This window comes from Salvelinus sp. IW2-2015, linkage group LG14, assembly GCF_002910315.2.
Source record: "Salvelinus sp. IW2-2015 linkage group LG14, ASM291031v2, whole genome shotgun sequence".
Taxonomy (NCBI): Eukaryota; Metazoa; Chordata; class Actinopteri; order Salmoniformes; family Salmonidae; genus Salvelinus; species Salvelinus sp. IW2-2015.
This window is the reverse complement of record NC_036854.1, coordinates 13,383,735-13,404,197: the sequence shown is the minus strand read 5'-3', so window position 1 is coordinate 13,404,197 and position 20,463 is coordinate 13,383,735. Positions and strand designations below refer to the sequence as shown.

General features: G+C 42.7%; 2 protein-coding genes and 1 pseudogene across 2 annotated transcripts in view; all 3 read left to right on the top strand.

Moving 5' to 3' along the window:
- The window catches only part of igf2r (insulin-like growth factor 2 receptor), a 40,521-nt gene extending 34,724 nt beyond the window's left edge, over positions 1 to 5,797 (top strand). Inside the window, exon 48 of the mRNA XM_023999700.2 lies at positions 1,360 to 5,797. Within this exon, the coding sequence (XP_023855468.1) occupies positions 1,360 to 1,794 (435 nt within the window). The 3' untranslated portion in view covers positions 1,795 to 5,797. The remainder of the gene's footprint in view (positions 1 to 1,359) is intronic.
- A 488-nt stretch (positions 5,798 to 6,285) lies between these two features.
- slc22a2 (solute carrier family 22 member 2) lies at positions 6,286 to 11,636 on the top strand. Its single transcript, XM_023999662.2, has 11 exons — positions 6,286 to 6,753; positions 6,870 to 6,973; positions 7,197 to 7,351; positions 7,524 to 7,692; positions 7,796 to 7,910; positions 8,056 to 8,156; positions 8,290 to 8,504; positions 8,600 to 8,708; positions 8,940 to 9,052; positions 9,283 to 9,382; positions 9,533 to 11,636. Exons 1-11 carry the CDS (start codon positions 6,331 to 6,333, stop codon positions 9,624 to 9,626), a joined length of 1,698 nt encoding a protein of 565 aa, XP_023855430.1. The 5' UTR covers positions 6,286 to 6,330; the 3' UTR covers positions 9,627 to 11,636.
- A 799-nt stretch (positions 11,637 to 12,435) lies between these two features.
- On the top strand, positions 12,436 to 19,820 carry LOC111972928 (solute carrier family 22 member 2-like; annotated as a pseudogene).
- The last annotated feature ends 643 nt before the right edge of the window (positions 19,821 to 20,463 follow it).

The window sequence follows — 20,463 nt, the reverse complement described above, 5'->3', positions numbered from 1 at the left end:
TGACTTGTTTATTGTTTACTCTCATGTGTAACTCTGTGTTGTCTGTTCACACTGCTATGCTTTATCTTGGCCAGGTCGCAGTTGCAAATGAGAACTTGTTCTCAACTAGCCTACCTGGTTAAATAAAGGTGAAATAAAAATAAATAAAATAAAAAAATGCAACCGCTGTCAGATTTCAAAAAAGCTTTATGGAAAAAGCAAACCATACAATAATCTGAGGTCGGTGCTCAGAGCCCAATCAAGACACAAATATATCCGCCATATTGTGCAGTCAACAGAAGTCAGAAATAACATTATAAACATTCACTTACCTTTGATTATCTTCATCAGAATGCACTCCCAGGAATCCCAGTTCTACAATAAATGTTTGTTTTGTTCAATAATGTCCATCATTTATGTCCAKATTCCTCCTTGTTGTTCTAGCGTTCAGTACACTTTCCAAACTCACGACGCGCAGGCAAGTCCAGCGGAAAGTACGGACAAAAAGTTATATTACAGTCCGTTAAAAACATGACAAACAAAGTACTGAATCAATCTTTAGGATGTTTTTAACATAATTCTTCAATAATGTTCCAACCGGAGAATTCATTTGTCTACAGAAGTGCGATGGAACAGAGCTCGCTCTCACATGAACGCGCATGGTCAGCGCATGTTCAGGTCAGGGTAGACCTTACTCAATCCCCTCTCATTCGGCCCCACTTCACAGTAGAAGCATCAGACAAGGTTTTAAAGACTGTTGACATCTAGTGAAAGCCTTAGCAACATTACCAATATCCCACTGTATCTTCAATTGGAGCTGAGTTGAAAAAACACCAACCTCAGATTTCCCACCTCCTGGTTGGATTTTTTCTCAGGTTTTTGCCTGCCATATCAGTTCTGTTATACTCACAGACATCATTCAAACAGTTTTAGAAACTTCAGAGCGTTTTCTATACAAATCTACTAATAATATGCAAATTCTAGCTTTTATGGCTTTGTAGCAGGCCGTTTACTCTGGGCATGTTTTTCATCCGGACGTGAAAATACTGTCCCCTACCACAAAGAAGTTAACGAGAGAATCACTGACATGATGGCAGCTGGTCCTTTTGTGGCAGGGCTAAAATGCAGTGGAAATGTTTTTTGGGGATTTAGGTCATTTGCATGGCAAAGAGGGACTTTYCAATTAATTGCAATTCATCTGATCACTCTTCATAACATTCTGGAGTATATGCAAATTGCCATCATACAAACTGAGGCAGCAGACTTTGTGAAAATTAATATTTGTGTCATTCTCAAAACGTTTGGCCACGACTGTAGGTGTTGGTGTGGTGAGTTCCCAGTGCTAAATCTCACACCTGTCTGTCTTGTCTGTCCCTGCAGGTGAACATGGATGATGAGGGAGGGGAGGATGAGATGGAGTGGCTGATGGAGGAGATTGAGGCCCCAGCCATGTCCTCCCGCCTGGGGAAGGAGCACCAGGAGAACGGCCACATCACCACCAAGCCCGTCAATGCCGACGCCCTACGCTCCTTTTCCCTGGAAGAGCAGGAGGACAGCGAGGAGGAGGTCTTGTCCGTCCCCGGGGTTTGCGTCCTCGGTGGCCGGACCACCCTGCGGCCCTCAGGATCCAGGACCCGATCCTCTGGGCCCCTCCGCAGCGCCCTGTTGGAGGAAGAGAGTGACGAGGACCTGGTGGGGCTCCTGGGGGACGGACACAGGAGGGGTATGGCCAAGCCTCGCCGTGACAACAGACCCCCCCACAGGAAACAACAAAACCCCCAGGATGACAGCGATGAGGACCTGCTGACAGTGTGAGGGACTCTCCATCCTCCCCCTGTCCACCTAAACTATTATCTCTCTTCTCTCCTCTTCTCTCCTCTCTCTTTGAATGTCTCCACACAACGATGACAACGCAAGGGAGCAGAAACCCTTAGAGGCTTGTTTTTTTTCTAAGGGAAACGATGCAGAATGTCTTTTTGGCTGTTTTACAGTTTTAAAGAGCAAATTTGTTTTTGTCCCCTCTTCGAAAGAAAGTTGATGCCTTCCTGATGACAAATGGTGTTTTCATCAAATAATTGTTTTTGGACCATTTTGATTTAGTTAATGTACATAGGTAATGTTATACAGTGCCTTCAGAAAGTATTCATGCCCCTTGACTTATTCCACATTGTGTTGTTACAGCCTGAATTCAAAATGGATTAAAAACACACAATACCCCATAATGATCAAGTGAAAACATGTTTTTCGAAATTTTAGCACATTTTTGGAAAATGAAATGCATACTGTAATTGGACAGAGAAATGTGCAATACGGAGTTTTATTGGACAAATTTAAAAAGATTGATGTTTCGGCCTTCAATGGCCTTCTTCAGAAGAATCACAAAGGGAATGTAATATGGAAAATGAAATACAGAAATATACKATTTCCATAAGTATTCACCCCAGGTTTTCCTCTAGGATTTTGCCTGTACTTAGCTCTATTCCATTTATTTGTATCCTAAAAAACTCCATAGTCCTTGCCGATGATAAGCATACCCATAACATGATGCAGCCACCACCAGGCTTGAAAATGTGAAGTGGTACTCCCTGATGTGTTGGATTTGCCACAAGAATTACGCTTTGTATTTAGGACATAAAGTACATTTCTTTGCCACATTCTTCCCGTTTTACTTTAGTGCCTTATTGTAAACAGGATGCATGTTTTGGAATATTTGTATTCTGTACAGGCTTCCTTCTTTTCACTCTGTCATTTAGGTTAGTATTGTGGAGTAACTTACAATGTTGATTCCTCCTCAGTTTTCTCATTTCACAGCCATTCAACTTGGTTTTAGTCACCATTGGCTTCATAGTGAAATCCCTGAGTGGTTTCCTTCCTCTCCATCAACTGAGTTAGGAAGGATGTCTTTATCTTTGTAGTGACTGGGTGGATTGATACACCATCCCAACTGTAATTAATAACTTCACCATGCTCAACGGGATATTCAATGTCTGCTGTTTTGTTTTATTTTTACCCATCTACCAGCAGGTGCCCTTCTTTGTGAGGCATTGGAAAACATCCCTGGTCTTTGTGGTTCAATCTGTGTTTGAAATTCACTGCTCGACTGAGGGACCTTACAATTATCTGTATGTGTGGGGTACAGTCATGTTCAGCACTGTTTTTGCACACAGTGAGTCCATGCAATTTATTATGTGACTTGTTAAGCTCATTTTTACTCCTGAACTTATTTAGGTTTGCCATAACAAAGGGGTTGAAAACGTATTGACTCAAAACATTTCCGCTTGTCATGTTTAATTCATTTGTAAACATTTCTAAAAACATAATTCCACTTTGACATAATTGGGTATTGTATGTAGGCCAGTGACACAAAGTCTCAATTTAATCAATTTTAAATTCAGGCTGTAACACAACAGAATGTGGAAAAAGTCAAGGGGTGTGAATACTTTCTGAAGACACTATGCATATATGGATTAAAATTGTCACTTGCATTTTCCAGAGAATCACTTATTCACATTTTAAATTAATTTTGTGGACTGATTTTCACGTTGAATCTCTATACTTCTAACCTTGCAAAGTTTGGGCATGAAAAACCTCTTAAGTTATTGGGTGAAAAAGGGACTGGAAACTGTGGTGCTCATGAATCATAGCATTGGTTAATGGGATTCTTAGGTTGTATTATTCAGAGTTCCTCAAATCATTATGGGGTTTTGTACTTGCGCACCAAATACACATCACAGGCACAGCTAGTTGCTGTATCTGTTAAGTGCTAAACATTAATTCTGCTTCTAGAGCAGGGATATTCAACTCTTACCCTATGAAGTCCAGAGCCTGTGTTTTCTCTTCTACCCACCTGGTCTAAATTAGTCACTGATTTGAGGGGAACAATGAAAAAATTCAGTGGATCTAGCTTCAAGGTCCAGAGTTGAGTTTGAGGGTTCTAGATGTTGCCTTGTCAAAGTCATGACCTAAGTTTATTTGAAAAGGGAAGTTTTCTGTCGACCTAAAACTCCCCTTTTTTTGTCAAACTGCATGTGCTATCCCTCATAAATGGAAGTAAGGAAAGCTGTAGTGCCATAATTAAATGTATTCGTGAGCTTGAGATCCCCTTTCAGTCTTGCTCAGCAGTATCTATCCCATGCAGTCTCTCTACTGCAGGGGTGTCAAACTCATTCCATGGAGGGCCTAGTGTCTGTGGGTTTTTCCTTTCAATAAAGACCTAGACAACCAGGTGAGGGGAGTTCTTTACTAATTAGTGACCTTAATTATCAAGTACAAGGGAGACAGTGAAAGTCCGTAGGCACTCGGGCCCTCCATGGAATGGGGTTACAGCAGCAATCACAGTGTGAGTATTTTTCTGGGAAAATACAGCGAGCTACGATGTATTGGGACACATTTTTTGTTGTTTTAGCTCTGTACTCCAGCACGTTTAGAAGTTATAGCACATAGTCCCCCCATTTTAGGGGACCAAAAATATTGGGACATATTCACTTGTGTGTTTAGTCTTTAGTCCCATATTCCTAGCACACGATGACTACATCAAGCTTGTGGCTCTACAAACTTGTTGGATGCGTTTGCTGTTTGTTTTGGTTGTGTTTCAGATTATTTTGTGCCCAATAGAAATTAATGGTAAATAATGTATTGTGTATTTTGGAGTCACTTTTATTGTAAATAAGAGTAGAATATGTTTCTAAACACTTCTACATTTAATGTGGATACTACCATGATTATTGAGAGTCTTGACGGGATTGTGAATAATGACAAACTATACCCCTAAAAATGCTAACCTTCCCTGTTATTGTAATGGTGAGAGGTTAGCATGTCTTGGGGGTATGGTATTTGGGAAAATACCCTCAAATTAAAGCTGACAGTCTGCACTTTAACCTCATWGTCATTGTATAATTTCAAATTCAAATCCCAATACTTTTGGAGCTCACTGTATGGATTATTTGAAATGAATTTAGCATTTATCAGATGGCATGCATACACACACACACACACACACCAGTACACAAACCACATGTACACAGGCAGTCACTAATTCTACTCTCATGTATCTTTAGTTGGGACCATGTCTCATAAATGTCAGTGGTACAGAACAGTAATGACAAAATGCTTTTGAAGTGGAACTCACCTCACTAACAAGTCTGACTATATGAGTCTTTGACAAAGTTCTCTCTCTTGGACTGGACTTCAAGTCAGACTTCAAGATGGAGAGTTTATTTGTAATGCCAGTGTTTTATCACTAGCGTTGAAGCTAATATTCACACCGTAGCAAGCGGCCGGCCACATAGCGATCTTATCCAAAAAATGATGGTTCACTTTTCAGGGTATTAAGGTTTGTACACGTTATTAATAGGAGAAAAGTTTTGCCGAGGTGGTCCTCCCCGCAGCAGAAGATATTTTTCATGGTTTTTATTTTTATTTATTTTTTTAATCACATTTTGTATTTATCTTCATGTTTCCACACCTCCAAGATCATGAATTGAATTTGTGACATGACTGCACAAGGGTACTTTGATATGGGGAAAGAGCACTTGCTACTGTACCTTCTCTGGAGTGATAGAAAGTCATCCTGTGTGGTAGTGATGCAACGAGTAATGCTTGTTGCATCATGTCTAGCTCTGCTGTAAGCACCAAAGCACGTCTGCTTGGTTCATTCATTTGGGTACGAAACATGGGAAGGGGCTCCTTGAGCTCCATTCTGATGAGGTGATTTTGTTCTTGTATGTTATGTTCTCAAATGTGCTTTTACTGCATTTTGTCTGTTTTTCAAATGTAAAAAAAATATTGCGTTATTTTAATAAAAAAGAGATCAGCTGTCCGACAGTTTAAAGAGTAACATCATTTATCACTTCCAGGATTGTGGAGATTTTTTGAAGGTCAACCGTTTTACCGCAACACATTGATGCATGTATTAAACAGGACCTCAGAAGTCTCTGTACTGTACACCAGTACTGTTTGTTTCTAAGTGACTACACGTTTTCCTATTGTAATAAATCACRGAGGCCTCGCATGGCAAACTTGAGGTGGGCATACATTGCTGTAAGACCAATCATTATTTTGACCCTGTTGCTTCTAAAACTCCCCAAGACCAGGTAAAAAGCTGATGGATATCCTTTGTGGTTTGTGATGGACCATCAGTGAATATGTAATTGGATTGGGAACTTTACCAAAGACCAAAAGCTAATCATTCTGAAATTWTGTTCAAAGTTCCCCATGTCTGCAGCCTGCACGGTCACTGGTAGGTTGAAGGTCAACTTCTCTGTTGGACCCTTGATGTCTTCACACGGTTAAAAACCCTGCACATGTCCTTCTGCAGTCACAAATGTCTTTGAGACCGAAATAACTGCTACCATGTACTCATACACTTTTGATGACATCTTAGAGGAGGCGGGCAAGTTCGGCCGATCGCAGAAGCGTATCTTTGCCCTGCTATGCATGGTCTCCATGCCATGGGCCGGTGTCTACGTAGGCATTGTGTTCCAAGGGTTCACCCCAGAGCACTGGTGCCGAGACTCAGCGGTGAGTCAGATCCGGAAGAGCTGTAGCTGGAACCTGATGGACACTAGAAAGATCACGGTCCCGGTGGTCAAAACCTCAGGAGTGTTGGTCCACAGCCAGTGTGAGCAGTATGAACTGGACTGGAACGCTACGGGTCTGACCTGTGACAACCCAGAGTCTGACCTCACTGACGCTCACCGCAGCAAAGCTCCCATGACCTCCTGCAAGGAAGGATGGGAGTATGACTACAAGGGGAGACAGTCCTTTGTGACAGAGGTGAGAACTTCATGAAATATTCCTGAAAATGTTCAAGACATTTCATTTCAATTGGATGTCAGAACAAAGAACAGATTAAAGATGGCAGTAAATGACAAGGTATTTGTTCATTTCAGTTTGACTTGGTGTGTGCTGATGCCTGGGTGGTGGACATGTACCAGGCTACACTCAACGTGGGCTTCTTCATAGGGAGCATAGCCATTGGATACCTAGCTGACAGGTAAGGAAGTCTATGTGGGTGATCAGACAGAAGATCCCACCAGTGCAGATGTCTTACTGACTTTTAGAATGACTTAAAAACAGCAAAGTGAAGGAAAATGGACTTGCTAAAAGAGTGAACCCTGAATGAAAGAAGTAAACTTCTGAAATACTGTATGTGCGGAGATGGAAACATGAAATTTGAATTTACATCCCCATATGTACCTTCTTCTCTTTCATTTTAGATTTGGCAGAAAGACGAGCTTCTTGGTGTCCAACCTCTTGAATGGGATTTTTGGAATTCTTGTAGCATGGTCTCCAAATTGGGTATCCATGCTGGTCTTCCGAGCATTATATGGCTTTGGTGTCAAGGGAGGCTGGGTGGCTGGATATGTTCTGAGTAAGACAACATTACTTACTTAAACAATGTCTAAAATTGTAATTTTACATTTCAAGTTGTAGTTTTGCTCTTGTGGAGATAATATTTCAGTTTCATGTCAGAAGCTACCTCACTTTCCCTATGTATTCTCGGGGTCCTGTCCTCATGCCCTGCTTCTTTACCCTCTCCTCAGTCACTGAGCTGGTAGGAGTAGAGTACAGGAGGACTGTGGGAGTCGTCTACCAGATGTTCTTCAGTGTTGGAATTCTCATCCTGCCCCTCATCTCCTACTTCATCACAGACTGGCGCTGGTTGCAGGTGGTCATCACTGCACCTTATATCCTCTTCCTGTCCTACTACTGGTAAGACCTGGAACTGCCTCATACTGTAGATATTCAGGTAGATTTAAGTTTATGTTTCATGTCTTCAAGCTTTTTATAATGAGTTTTTTGTTCTGGCTTCCAGGTTTATCCCGGAGTCTCCGAGATGGCTTCTCTCTCAGCACAATGCAAAGAAAGCTGTGGAGATCACTGAGGCAATAGCGAAAGAAAACAAGAAAACCCTCTCCAAGAACATTGAGGTGAGAAATTACGGCTGAAATGAGTAACTGAAATGTAGTTTAAAATGACTCACATTTGGCAATTGTATCTTACAGATACTCAAAGATGCCATTGCTTGATAAAGTAGATTGTATTGTAACTTACATAATACTACTGTACTTACAGACGATGAGAGACGACAATGCCGATACCTCAACCGCCTCGTTCATGGACCTAATCAGAACTCCAAAAATGAGAAAACACACCTTCATCCTTAGTTTCAACTGGTAAAATCTATTCGACAAACAGCAAGAACATTACTGGAACTTTAATAGCCTTATTAGTCACAGCTCACAACTATAATATTTCCTTTACAGCCACCGTAGACCCCTCAGTAAATAACTGGTGTCTTTCTTCCAGGTTCACTAGTGCTGTCGTCTACCAGGGTCTTATCATGCGTCTAGGAATCCTGGGAGGAAATGTCTACATTGACTTTCTGATCTCTGGTCTGGTGGAATTCCCTGCTGCCTTCCTCATCCTCTTTACCATCGATCGTATCGGACGGCGTCTTCCCTTTGCCACAGCCAACATTGTAGCTGGAGCAGCCTGCTTCATTACTGCTATGATCCCTGAGAGTGAGTCTATGATAACATCGATGTCAAATGGCAATGACCTGCCTGGTTGAATTTGTATTACGCTTTTCTCTCATTTTTCTTTCTCGCACATACAGACATGTTCTGGTTCAAAACAGCGGTGGCCTGCATAGGCCGGTTGGGCATCACCATGGCTTTTGAGATGGTGGTGTTTGTGAACACTGAATTGTACCCTACGTTTGTCAGGTAAGGGTAACCAGCAGGGCTTTTGAAGGCAGTCAATTCAGGAAGTAAACTTAAATAACAATTCAAAATTTGAAAAACGGCATCCATTTTCAATGACTTGTCAATGAACTGAGGAATAGAAGCTATTTATTTTTTCTATTAAAATTCCTTCCTGAATACTGACATTACGTATAACAGAAAGTTTTGTGTAAAGCTGAAATTCCAGACAGTGACAATTGTTTCCATCCTCAGGAACCTGGGTGTGTCTGTGTGCTCCACTCTGTGTGACATCGGAGGCATCGTGGCCCCGTTCCTTCTCTACAGACTGGCTGCCATCTGGCTGGAGCTGCCACTCATCATCTTTGGTACCTAATTACAATGTTATAAGATGATTATACACATACGTTAGTAATATTTTAACACAGCAATGCTGTAAGAAGTTGAATCATGTACTGTACCAGTATCTCAATATCTTGAGCTTGAAACTAATACTTTTGGCTAATGTAGCCTCAAGCACAGCTGTTTAGGGAATGTTTTCTAGATACAAGCAGGCAGTAATATGCTGATGGTGATTTCTTTGTGTTGTACAACACAGGGGCCCTTGCATTTCTGGCTGGAGCTTTGGTCTTGCTGTTGCCTGAGACCAGAGGTGTGCCACTTCCTGACACCATCGATGACATTGAGTTTCCAGAAAAGTGAGATTTCTACCCATCAGTTTCTATTATTTCTACAAGTGAATGTGTTGAAACATCATGCTTTCAAACAGTAAGGTTAACATTTCAATAAAATGTCAGCGCTGAACAATCTATTCATTGTGTATGTATGTGTTCCTCTTACCGTCTCAGATGCAAAGAAAAAGCTCTGAGGAGGAAAGAGATGATAATGCTGTTACCCACCGCCACCGCCGTGATGACCAACAAAGAAACTGAGACTGTCTGATTCCTTCCTGGGAACTTCACATTTTTGTGATGAAAGTATGAGAAAGTAGTGATGAGCAGTATTTTATTATTTTATGTTAAAATGACCTGTTTGTTTCATTTGTTGTCTCTAATACGAAATAATGATTGTATGTGTTGGCGAAATATTGTAACTTATTTAGATTTCTTTCACCTTTACCATGTTTCCTGGTTTTACTTATCCGTTAGTTACAGTATGATTTTCCTCTCAGATCATGCGCTTTGTGCCATGTTTTTTTATTTTTATCATGTGTTTAAAGTAATTTACAGATTTTTTTGTTGTCGTTTTTGCCCAAGCTTTTTTATAAATGTTGGTAGTATTGTCGTCATATACAGTGCATTCAGAAAGTATTCAGACCCCTTCCCTTTTTCCACATTTTGTTACATTACAGCCTTATTCTAAAATGGATTAAATACACATGTTTCCTTAACAATCTACACACAATACCCCATGATGACAAAGCGGAAAAATAACAGAAATACCTTATTTTCATAAGTATTCAGACCCTTTGCTATGAGACTCGAAAGGTGCATCCTGCTTCCATTGATCATCCTTGAGATGATTCTACAACTTGATTGGAGTCCACCTGTGGTAAATTCAATTGATTGGACATGATTTGGAAAGGCACACACCTGTCTATATAAGGTCCCACAGTTGACAGTGCGTGTCAGAGCAAAATCCAAGACATGAGGTCGAAGGAATTGTCTGATGTGCTCCGAGACAGGATTGTGTCGAGGCACAGATCTGGGGAAGGGTATCAAAACATTTCTGCAACATTGATGGTCCTTACGAACACATGGCCTCCATCATTCTTAAATGGAAGAAGTTTTGAACCACCAAGACTCTTCCAAGAGCTGGCCTCCTCGCCAAACTGAGCAATCGGGGGAGAAGGGCCTTGGTCAGGGAGGTGACCAAGAACCCGATGGTCACTCTGACAGAGCTCCAGAGTTCCTCTGTGGAGATGGGAGAACCTTCCAGAYGAACAACAGTCTCTGCAGCACTCCACCAATCAGGCCTTTATGGTAGAGTGGCCAGACGGAAGCCACACCTCAGTAAAAGGCACATGACAGCCAGCTGGGAGTTTGCCAAAAGGCACCTAAAGACTCTCAGACCATGAGAAACAAGATTCTCTGGTCTGATGAAAACAAGATTGAACTCTTTGGCCTGAATGCCACGCGTCACGTCTGTAGGAAACCTGGCACCATCCCTATGGTGAAGCATGGTGGTGGCAGTATCATGTTGTGGGGATGTTTTTCAGCGTCGAGGCAAAGATGAACGGAGAAAAGTACAGAAAGATCCTTGATGAAAACCTGCTCCAGAGCGCTCAGAACCTCAGACTGGGGTGAAGGTTCACCTTCCAACAGGTCAACGACCCTAAGCACATAGCCAAGACAACTCAAGAGTGACTTCGGGTCAAGTCTCTCAATGTCCTTGAGTGGCCCAGCCAGAGCCTGGATGTGAACCCGATCGAACATCTCTGGAGAGACCTAAAAATAGCTGTCTAGCGACGCTTCCCATCCATCCTGGCAAAGAGAGAAGATCTGCAGAGAAGAATGGGAGAAACTCCCCAAATACAGGCGTGCCAAGCTTATATCGTCATACCCAAGAAGACGTGAGGCTGTAATCGCTACCAAAGTTTCTTCAACATAGTACGGATTAAAGGCTCTGAATACTTATGTAAATGTGATATTTCATATATTCTTTTTGTTTTATACATTTGCAAACATTTCTAAAAACCTGTTTTTGCTTTGTCATTCGGGGGTTTTGGGTGTAGATAATAATTTCTTCATTTAATCCATTTTAGAATAAGGCTGTAATGTATCAAAATGTGAAAAAAGGGAAGGGGTCTGATACATTCTGAATGRACTGTAACAGTGAGTGTATTTTTGACAGTTACTTACATGCCATTCTATAAAAGTGGATGGATTGTGTTGTTTCTGTGAATTTACATTATGCTGTGTGAGCAGAGAATATTAAAGATGTGTATCTTTACTGATGGTAACTCTAATACTATTGTCACGTTCGTCATAAGGAGTAGACCAAGATGCAGCGTGGTATGTTTCCATCCTTTATTATGGAATAGCAAACCTTTAAAGAACAAAACAACAAAACGAACAAAGGAAATGTGAAGCTATAATATTGCTCACAGGCAACTAAACATAGACAAGATCCCACAAAGCACAATGGGGAAAATGGCTACCTAAATATGATCCCCAATCAGAGACAACGATAAACAGCTGCCTCTGATTGGGAACCATACTAGGCCAACATAGAAATATAATTCACCTAGATAACCCACCCTTAAATCACACCCCGACCTAACCAACATAGAGAATAAAAGCTCTCTATGGTCTGGGCGTGACAACTATTTAAAAGGTTACACACCCCTACCCCTCCACACACACGTGACAATTATTTTATTTTATTATCTTGCAGGAGTATACCCAGAATTCCACAGTGTCCAATTTGCACAATAACCACCCAACTTAGTGTCAGGATTTCAAAAGTGGTGAGTGAAGGAGTCAGGCGCAGAGAGCAGGGTAGTTAAAAAAGGACGTGGATTTAATATTCCAAAATACCAGAGACACGGTCACGCCACACACACAAGGGCGCATAAAGTCCCAGTCCAAACAAACAGGACTAAACTGAATAGGAACAGACACCACAAGAATGAACGAAACACCACAAACAGAAAAACAAGCCCGCACAAAAGTCGGCGGGCCAACTGGGTTTAAATAGCCCACAATCAAATCTAAACACGAAACAGGTGCAACAAATCAGACACAACTAAATGAAACAGAAAAGGGGATCGGTGGCAGCTAGTAGGCCGGCGACGACGACCGCCGAGCGCCGCCCGAACGGGAAGAGGCACCATCTTCGGCGGGATTCGTGACACTTAGAATAAACTATCCTCCAAGTTCACTTTTTGAGAGTAAAGTATTTGCATAATAAAAGTACACTCTGTGACAGAGCATACTATAAAAATGTCAAACTATTTTTATTGCGAAAATAAATCTAAGAGTTCGCAAGGGCTCTTTCTTAGTGAAACAGTAAGAATGTGTCTTATATACAGATATGCTACACAGTGGAATTGCATAACTTCAGCCATCTCTAGCTCTTCAGCCAGACAATGGCAGCCAGCTCTTTTAAGGGTAACATGCTGACTCAGTTGGCGATTCAGTGCATCGTTGGTCAATCTCTCGATTGGACTCTTGATCTGATCTGTGATTTTGAAACCCCGGCACAGATCCCACTGCAGTCTCACATGTAGTGTCTCTGCTTCTGACACCTAACTGTGGTCGTTGTCCAAAGTGCGTCTTTTCTCTGGTGTGTACTGTCTTTGCCTTTTTCTGGGGTCTATGTGAGCATTGTGTTCTAGGGGTTCACCCCAGAGCATTGGTGCTGGGACTCAGGGTTGAGTCAGATTCAGCAGAGTTGTGGCTGGAACCTGATGGACACTAGAAAGATCACGGTCCCGGTGGTCAAAACCTCAGGAGTGTTGGTCCACAGCCAGTGTGAGCAGTATGAACTGGACTGGAACGCTACAGGTCTGACCTGTGACAACTCAGAGTCTGACCTCACTGACGCCCTCCGCAGCAAAGCTCCCATGACCTCCTGCAAGGAAGGATGGGAGTATGACTACAAGGCGAGGCAGTCCTTTGTGACTGAGGTGAGAACTTTACTCACTCAGTGAGATTACGATTTTCTGATTAGACAATAACTTGTATTGTTATGCAACTCTGAACAATTGAATGTGTTAAGACATTCAAATGGCAGTAAATTATAAGGTATTTGTTCATTTCAGTTTGACCTGGTGTGTAATGATGCCTGGGTGAAGTACCAAGCTACATTCAGCTTCTTGATGTTCAACCTCTTGAATGGGGTTGCTTGAATACTTGTAGCAGTGGCTCCAAACTATACTGACCAAAAATATAAACAGAGCAATTTCAAAGATTTTCTTGAGTTACAGTTCATATAAAGAAATCAGTCAATTGAAATAAATTCATTAGGCCCTAATCTATGGATTTCACATGACTGGGCAGGGGCACAGCCATGGGGTGGGGCCCACTTGGAAGCCAGACCCACCCACTGGAGAGGCAGGCCCAGCCAATCAGAATGAGTTTCTCCACACAAAAGTGCTTTATTACAGACAGAAATACTCCTCAGCACCCCCGTACTGCCAAATTCTCTAATATTACAGTGGAGACAGCTTCTGGTAGAGAAATTAATGTTAAATTCTCTGGAAACAGCTCCCAATGGACATTCCTGCAGTCAGCATGCCAATTGCACGCTCCCTCAAAACTTGAGACATCTGTGGTATTGTGTTGCGTGTCAAAACTGCACATTTTAGAGTGGCTTTTTATTTCCCCCAGCACAAGGTGCACCTGTGTAATGATCATGCTGTTTAATCAGCTTCTTGACATGCCACACCTGTCAGGTAGACGGGTTATCTTGGCAAAGGAGAAATGCTCACTAACAGGGATGTAAACAAATGTGTGCACAAAATTTGAGAGAAATAAGCTTTTTGTGCATATGGAACATTTCTGGGATCTTTTATTTCAGTTCATGAAACATGGGACCTGCAATTTACATGTTGCATTTATATTTTTGTTCAGTGTATATATCCATGCTTGTATTTTGCACAATCTTTGGCTTTGCTGTCAAGGGAGGCTGGATGTCTGGATATGTGCTTAGTATGAAAAACACAATTTGTCCCACAAAAGTTACTGCACGCAGGCATAACATTAAGTCGCTTTGGATAAAAGTGTCTGCTAAATGGCATATATTATATATTGTAAAAGTTAATAGATTAACTACAGAGTATATGATTAAATAATTAACAGCAAATTAGTCTATATGTTTTAGCAAATATTAAGTTATATTTTATTTCTTATACAACATTCAACTGAGGAGGATGGTTAAATTACAGTATGTTTTAGTTATAACTCTTGCTTGATTAAAGTTACTTGCTTTACTATACAGTAAGTGTCTTTCCTGTCTCCTCAGTCACTGAGCTGGTGGGAGTTGAGTAGAGAAGGATGGTGGGTGTGCTTTTACAGATGTTCTTCAGTGTGGGCATTTTCATCCTGACCCTCATTGCCTACCTCATCACTGACTGTCACTGGCTACAGATGGCCTTCACTGTGCCATACTTAATTTTTCTGTCCTACTTCTGGTAGAAGATAGATATCGTTAAGGCCTGCTGTCCATGGGCAGTGCCCTACTTTACTGCATGCTTCTAAAATACTAATGTTGAGCATCCTGCTTCATCACAGCTATGATCCCAGATAGTAAGTGTGCAATATCTGAGAGAAAGCCTGATATAAAATGGTAATACCGCCACGTAGCACTCCCATCTGTTGGCATGAAATGCTTTGAAAGGCTGGTCATGGCTCACATCAACACCATCATCCCAGAAACCATAGACCCACTCCAATTCACATACCGCGCCAACAGGTCCACAGATGGCTCAATCTCTATTGCACTTCACACTACCATTTCCCACCTGGACAAAAGAAATACCTACGTGAGATTGCTCTTCATTGACTATAGCTCAGCGTTAAACTCCATAGTGCCCTCCAAGCTCATCACTTAGCTAAGGACTCTGGGACTGAACACCTCCCTCTGCAACTGGATCCTGGACTTCCTAACGGGCCGCCCCCAGGTGGTAAGGGTAGGCAACAGCACATCTGCCACGCTGATCCTCAACATGGGTGCCCCTCACGTGTACGTGCTCAGTCCCCTGTACTCCCTGTTCACCCACGACTGCATGGCCATGCACGACTCCAACACCATTATTAAGTTTGCCGACAACATAACGGTGGTTGACCTGATCACTGACGATGGTGAGACAGCAAATAGGGAAGAGGTCAGAGACCTGGCAGTGTGGTGCCAGGACAACAACCTTTCCCTCAACGTCAGCAAGACAAAGGAGCTGATCGTGGACTTCAGGAAACAGAGGGCTGAGCACGCCTCCCATTCACATCAACAGGGCTGTAGTGGAGCAGGTTGAGAGCTTCAAGTTCCTCGGTGTCCACATCACTAAAGACCTATCATGGTATCAACACAGTCGTGAAGAGTGCACGACAATGCCTCTTCCCTCAGAAGGCTGAAACAATTTTTCATGGCCCCTCAGGTGTGCGTGCTCAGTCCCGTCCTGTACTCCTCTGTTCACCCACAACTGCGTGGCTGCTCACCACTCCAACACCATCACTCTCGTGAAGAAAATTTAGAAATACAGGGGGAGGAGATCGGGGTGCCTTGTGAGAATTTGTCCGCGGGTGGGTTACCCACCTCTACTATCTGTTCTATTGGCCAACGTGCAATCACTGGAAAATAAAGTGGATGATCTCCGTTCGAGACTATCCTACCAACGGATTAATCTAGAGAGCAGAACACTTGAAAAATTAAAGGAGAGCTGCACACTAGGATCTCAGATGCAATAATTTAATAACCAACGTTTCGACAGACAAGCTGTCTTCATTACACCCTGACGAAGACAGCTTGCCTGTCGAAACGTTGGTTATTAATTTATTGCATCTGAGCTCCTAGAGTGTGCGGCTCTCCTTTAAATTTTCAAGTATCCTACCAACTAGACATTAAAAACGGTAATTTCTTATGTTTCACCGAGTCGTGGCTGAACAACAACATGGATAATATATAGTTGACTGGGTTTTCCGTGTATCGGCAGGACAGAACAGCTACGTCCGGTAAGACGAGGGGTGGGGGTGTCTATTTGTCTATAACAGCTGGTGCACAATGTCTAATATTAAGGAAGTCTCGAGGTATTGCTCACCTGAGGTAGAGTACCTCACGATAAGCTGTAGGCTACACTATCTACCAAGAGAGTTTTCATCTATATTTTTCATAGCCGTCTATTTACCACCACAAACCGATGCTGGCACAAAGACAACACTCAACGAGATGTATAAGGCCATAAGCAAGCAAGAAATGCTCATCTAGAACCGGCGCTCCTAGTGGACGGGGACTTTAATGCAGGCAAACTTAAATCCGTTTTACCTCATTTCTACCAGCATGTCACATGTGCAACCAGAGGGGAAAAAACTCTAGACCACCTTTACTCCACACAGAGATGCATACAAAGCTCTCCCTCACCTTCAATTTGGCAAATCTGACCATAATTATGTCCTCCTGATTCCTGCTTACAAGCAAAAACTAAAGCAGGAAGTACCAATGACTCGCTCAATACGGAAGTGGTCAGATGACACGGATGCTACGCTACAGGACTGTTTTGCTAGCACATACTAGAATATGTTCCGGGATTCATCCGATGGCATTGAGGAGTATACCACCTCAGTCACCGGTTTCATCAATAAGTGCATCGATGACGTTGTCCCCATAGTGACCGTACGTACATATCCCAACCATAAGCCGTGGATTACAGGCAACATCCGCACCGAGCTAAAGTCTAGATCCTGGACTTCCTGACGGGCCGCCCCCAGTTGGTAAGGGTAGGCAACAACACATCTGCCACGCTGCTCCTCAACACAGGGGCCCCTCAGGGGTGCGTGCTTAGTCCCCTCCTGTACTTCTTGTTCACCCACGACTGTGGTGCCAAGCACGACTCCAACACTATCATTAAGTTTGCTGACGACACAACAGTGGTAGGCCTGATCACCGAAAACAATGAGACAGCCTAAAAGGAGGAGGTCAGAGACCTGGCAGTGTGGTGCCAGGACKACAACATCTCCCTCTACATCAGCAAGACAAAGGAGCTGATCATGGACTACAGGAAAAGGAGGGCTGAACCACGCCCCCATTCACATCGACAGGGCTGTAGAGGAAGCGGGTCGAGAGTTTCAAGGTGTCCACATCACCAAAAAACTATCATGGTCCAAACACACCAAGACAGTCATGAAGAGGACGCAACACCTTTTCCCTCTCAGGAGACTGAAAAGATTTGGCATGGGTCCCCAGATCCTCAAAAAAGTTCTACAGCTGCACCATCGAGAGCATTCTGACCGGTTGCATCACCACCTGGTATGGCAACTGATCGGCGTCCGACCGTAAGGCGCCACAGAGGGTAGTGTGTATGGCCCAGTACATCACTACTGCCGAACTCCCTGCAAACCAGGACCTCTATACCAAGCGTGTCAGAGGAAGGCCCTAAAAATGTCAAAGACTCCAGACACCCAAGTCACAGACTGTTCTTTCTGCTACCGCACGGCAAGTGTTATCGGAGCGCCAAGTCTGGGACCAAAAGGCACCTGAACAGCTTTTACCCCCTAGCCGTACGACTGCTGAACAATTAATCAAATGGCAACCCAGACGATTTACATTGACCTCCTTTTATTATTTCTTTCTTTATCGTAGCCCTTTCCTGCAGCCAAATGACCTAGTGGCCTCATGGGTGGAATGTTATTAATATTTTTCATAATTTCATAATTAATAAACATAATTTTATTAATGTCGCAAATCTGGTGTTTCTATGTTAAACGGTTTTGTTATATTTCAGTGTTCTGTGATGTATACAAAGTGTAATATTGGGATGCAAACTCAAAATGTAATACATTTTAATTCTATATCTGACATGCTACAGGTGTCTTCTTGTCACATCTGTTCCTGCCAAGCCCTCTAGTGCTCATCCAGTGTCTCCTTGACCTGCTGCCACTCCTCCAGTGCTCTCTCCCTCTCCCTCTGTGTGTGTGTGTGTGTGTGATTGTGTGGGCAGAGACAGGTATGCTGGAGTCAGAGCAGATCCCCACGAGCTGCAACCTGTTCCATAATCAAGATCTCTACAAATACTCAATCCTGCCACTTCCACACTGCCAGATCGTAATCTCTGCTCAGTCAGTCCATGTTTCTAGCCGTTTGTTCCTGTTGTCCCTGTTTTCCCTTACCTGACGCTGTTTTCCTCTCCGCTACAGTTCTGCCTGCTCTGACTCTGGTCCCTGTCTCTAGTCCGACTTCTCGTCAGTCCTGCTACTCTGTCCTGGATTCCCCACTCTARGCTCCCTTGGATTCCCCTCCAGACCTGCTTAGCCTGTCCCCACACCTCTCGCTCCAGCCTCAGCCTCAGCACCTGGTTTCCAGCAACCCGCCCGAGCTTCCTATGGCCTGCACTCCGTCTTCCCTGGTGTTTCAATAAATACCTTGGCTACCTCATCCCAGTCTCTTCGTCTGAGTCTGCTCTTGGGTTCACCTGTTCCGCTCCACGTGACACTTATTCTTTTAAGCCCATAACCATGTGTTAGAGGTGTATATTTTTGTTTCAAAGTAGATTTGTTTAAGACTACCAAGAAACTCTCTGTGTGACCCTGACTTATCCCACTACAGTAAAAGGTTAATTGTTTTGCACTTACTCCCTTGCACTGGCTCTATGCACACTCTCACACACTACACTAACACTCTAACACACACACACACATGCATATTGATGCTTCACACTCTCACACATGCTACACACACTCCCTTTCACACTTCACATTCAGTGCTGCTACTCTGTTTATTATCTATCTTGATTGCCTAGTCACTTTTACCCCTACCCACCTATACATACTGTATTACCTCAACTACCTCGTACACCTGCACATTGACTCGTTACTGGTACTCCTTGTATATAGCCTCGTTATTGTTTTTATTGTGTAACAAATTCCTTATTATTTGACAAATATTTGTCTTACTTTTTAACTCTGCATTGTTGGGAATGGGCTCGTAAGTAAGAATTTTACTGTGTAGTCTACACCTGTGGTATTCAGCGATTGTGACCAATAAAATTTGATTTGATTTAATACAGTACCCCATCTTATTTAATGTGCAGAGTGCATACGATACATCATGTCTCTCTCTAACAGGTTACTTCTGGGTCATGGGTCAAGACAGTTGTGGCCCGCATAGGCCGGTTGGGCATCACCATGGCTTTTGAGATGGTGATGTTTGTGAACTGTGAATTATACCACACCGTTGTCAGGTAAGTGTAACCAGGGGGACATACAAAACGAAGAGGTAGCATCTCAAAATGGAGAACTAATAACTAAGATAGGACAAAATGTATGGAAATTGCTTGGAAATACTACAATTGTTTCTTTCTTCAGGAACCTCGTTGTGTCAGTGTGCTCCACTCTGTGTGACATCGGAGGCATCGTGGCCCTGTTCCTTCTCTACAGACTGGCTGCCATCTGGCTGGAGCTGCCACTCATCATCTTTGGTACCTGATTAAAACACGAATTAACCTGTTATAAGATGCTTATACACCTGAGTCCATTGCTGGGTGAAACTCAATGTGTTCATATGTTGTATTGTACGTACCACATAGGGGCGATAGCGTTCATAGCTGGAGGCCAGAGGTGTTCCACTTCCTGAGACCATTGATGACATTGAGTTCCKAAACAGGTGAGATTACTTCAACATTGTTCAAACTAAACTAAGTTGCATTGTAGAAAGTTATATGGGGAATATTAATGAATTTACATATTCCATTGGTGATCAGAAACAAAGAAAACCACCTGAAGAGTCGACAGCTGACAAATCTCTTGCCCACTAACATGACAACCAACACAGAATCCACAATCATCTGATTGGTCTTCCTCCTATACCGTATTTATGAATCTATGTAGCATAGCCTATATCCTACAATATGTTTGTTGCATTTGTTGTTTCCAAAAACATGATGTGAATCCTATTGTTTTGTTGTTGCGATATTGGTATTTAAATATATGTATCACTATACATACCGGGCAATCTCCTCATTAAAGTATGTGTTTTGAGAGAAACTTTTCTCATTCTTAAATTGCAACTGTCTCAAGTTATCCCAAATGTTAATATACCCCAGTTTTGTTAATGTTATAAACTTTTATTT

Bases quoted from the DNA above. Each gene is read 5' to 3' on its own strand.
- slc22a2 (XM_023999662.2), top strand. From the start codon at position 6,331: ATGTACTCATACACTTTTGATGACATCTTAGAGGAGGCGGGCAAGTTC. The intron at 6,754-6,869 runs GTGAGAACTTCA...TGTTCATTTCAG, and splicing joins GACAGTCCTTTGTGACAGAG to TTTGACTTGGTGTGTGCTGA. The intron at 9,053-9,282 runs GTACCTAATTAC...TGTACAACACAG, and splicing joins GCTGCCACTCATCATCTTTG to GGGCCCTTGCATTTCTGGCT.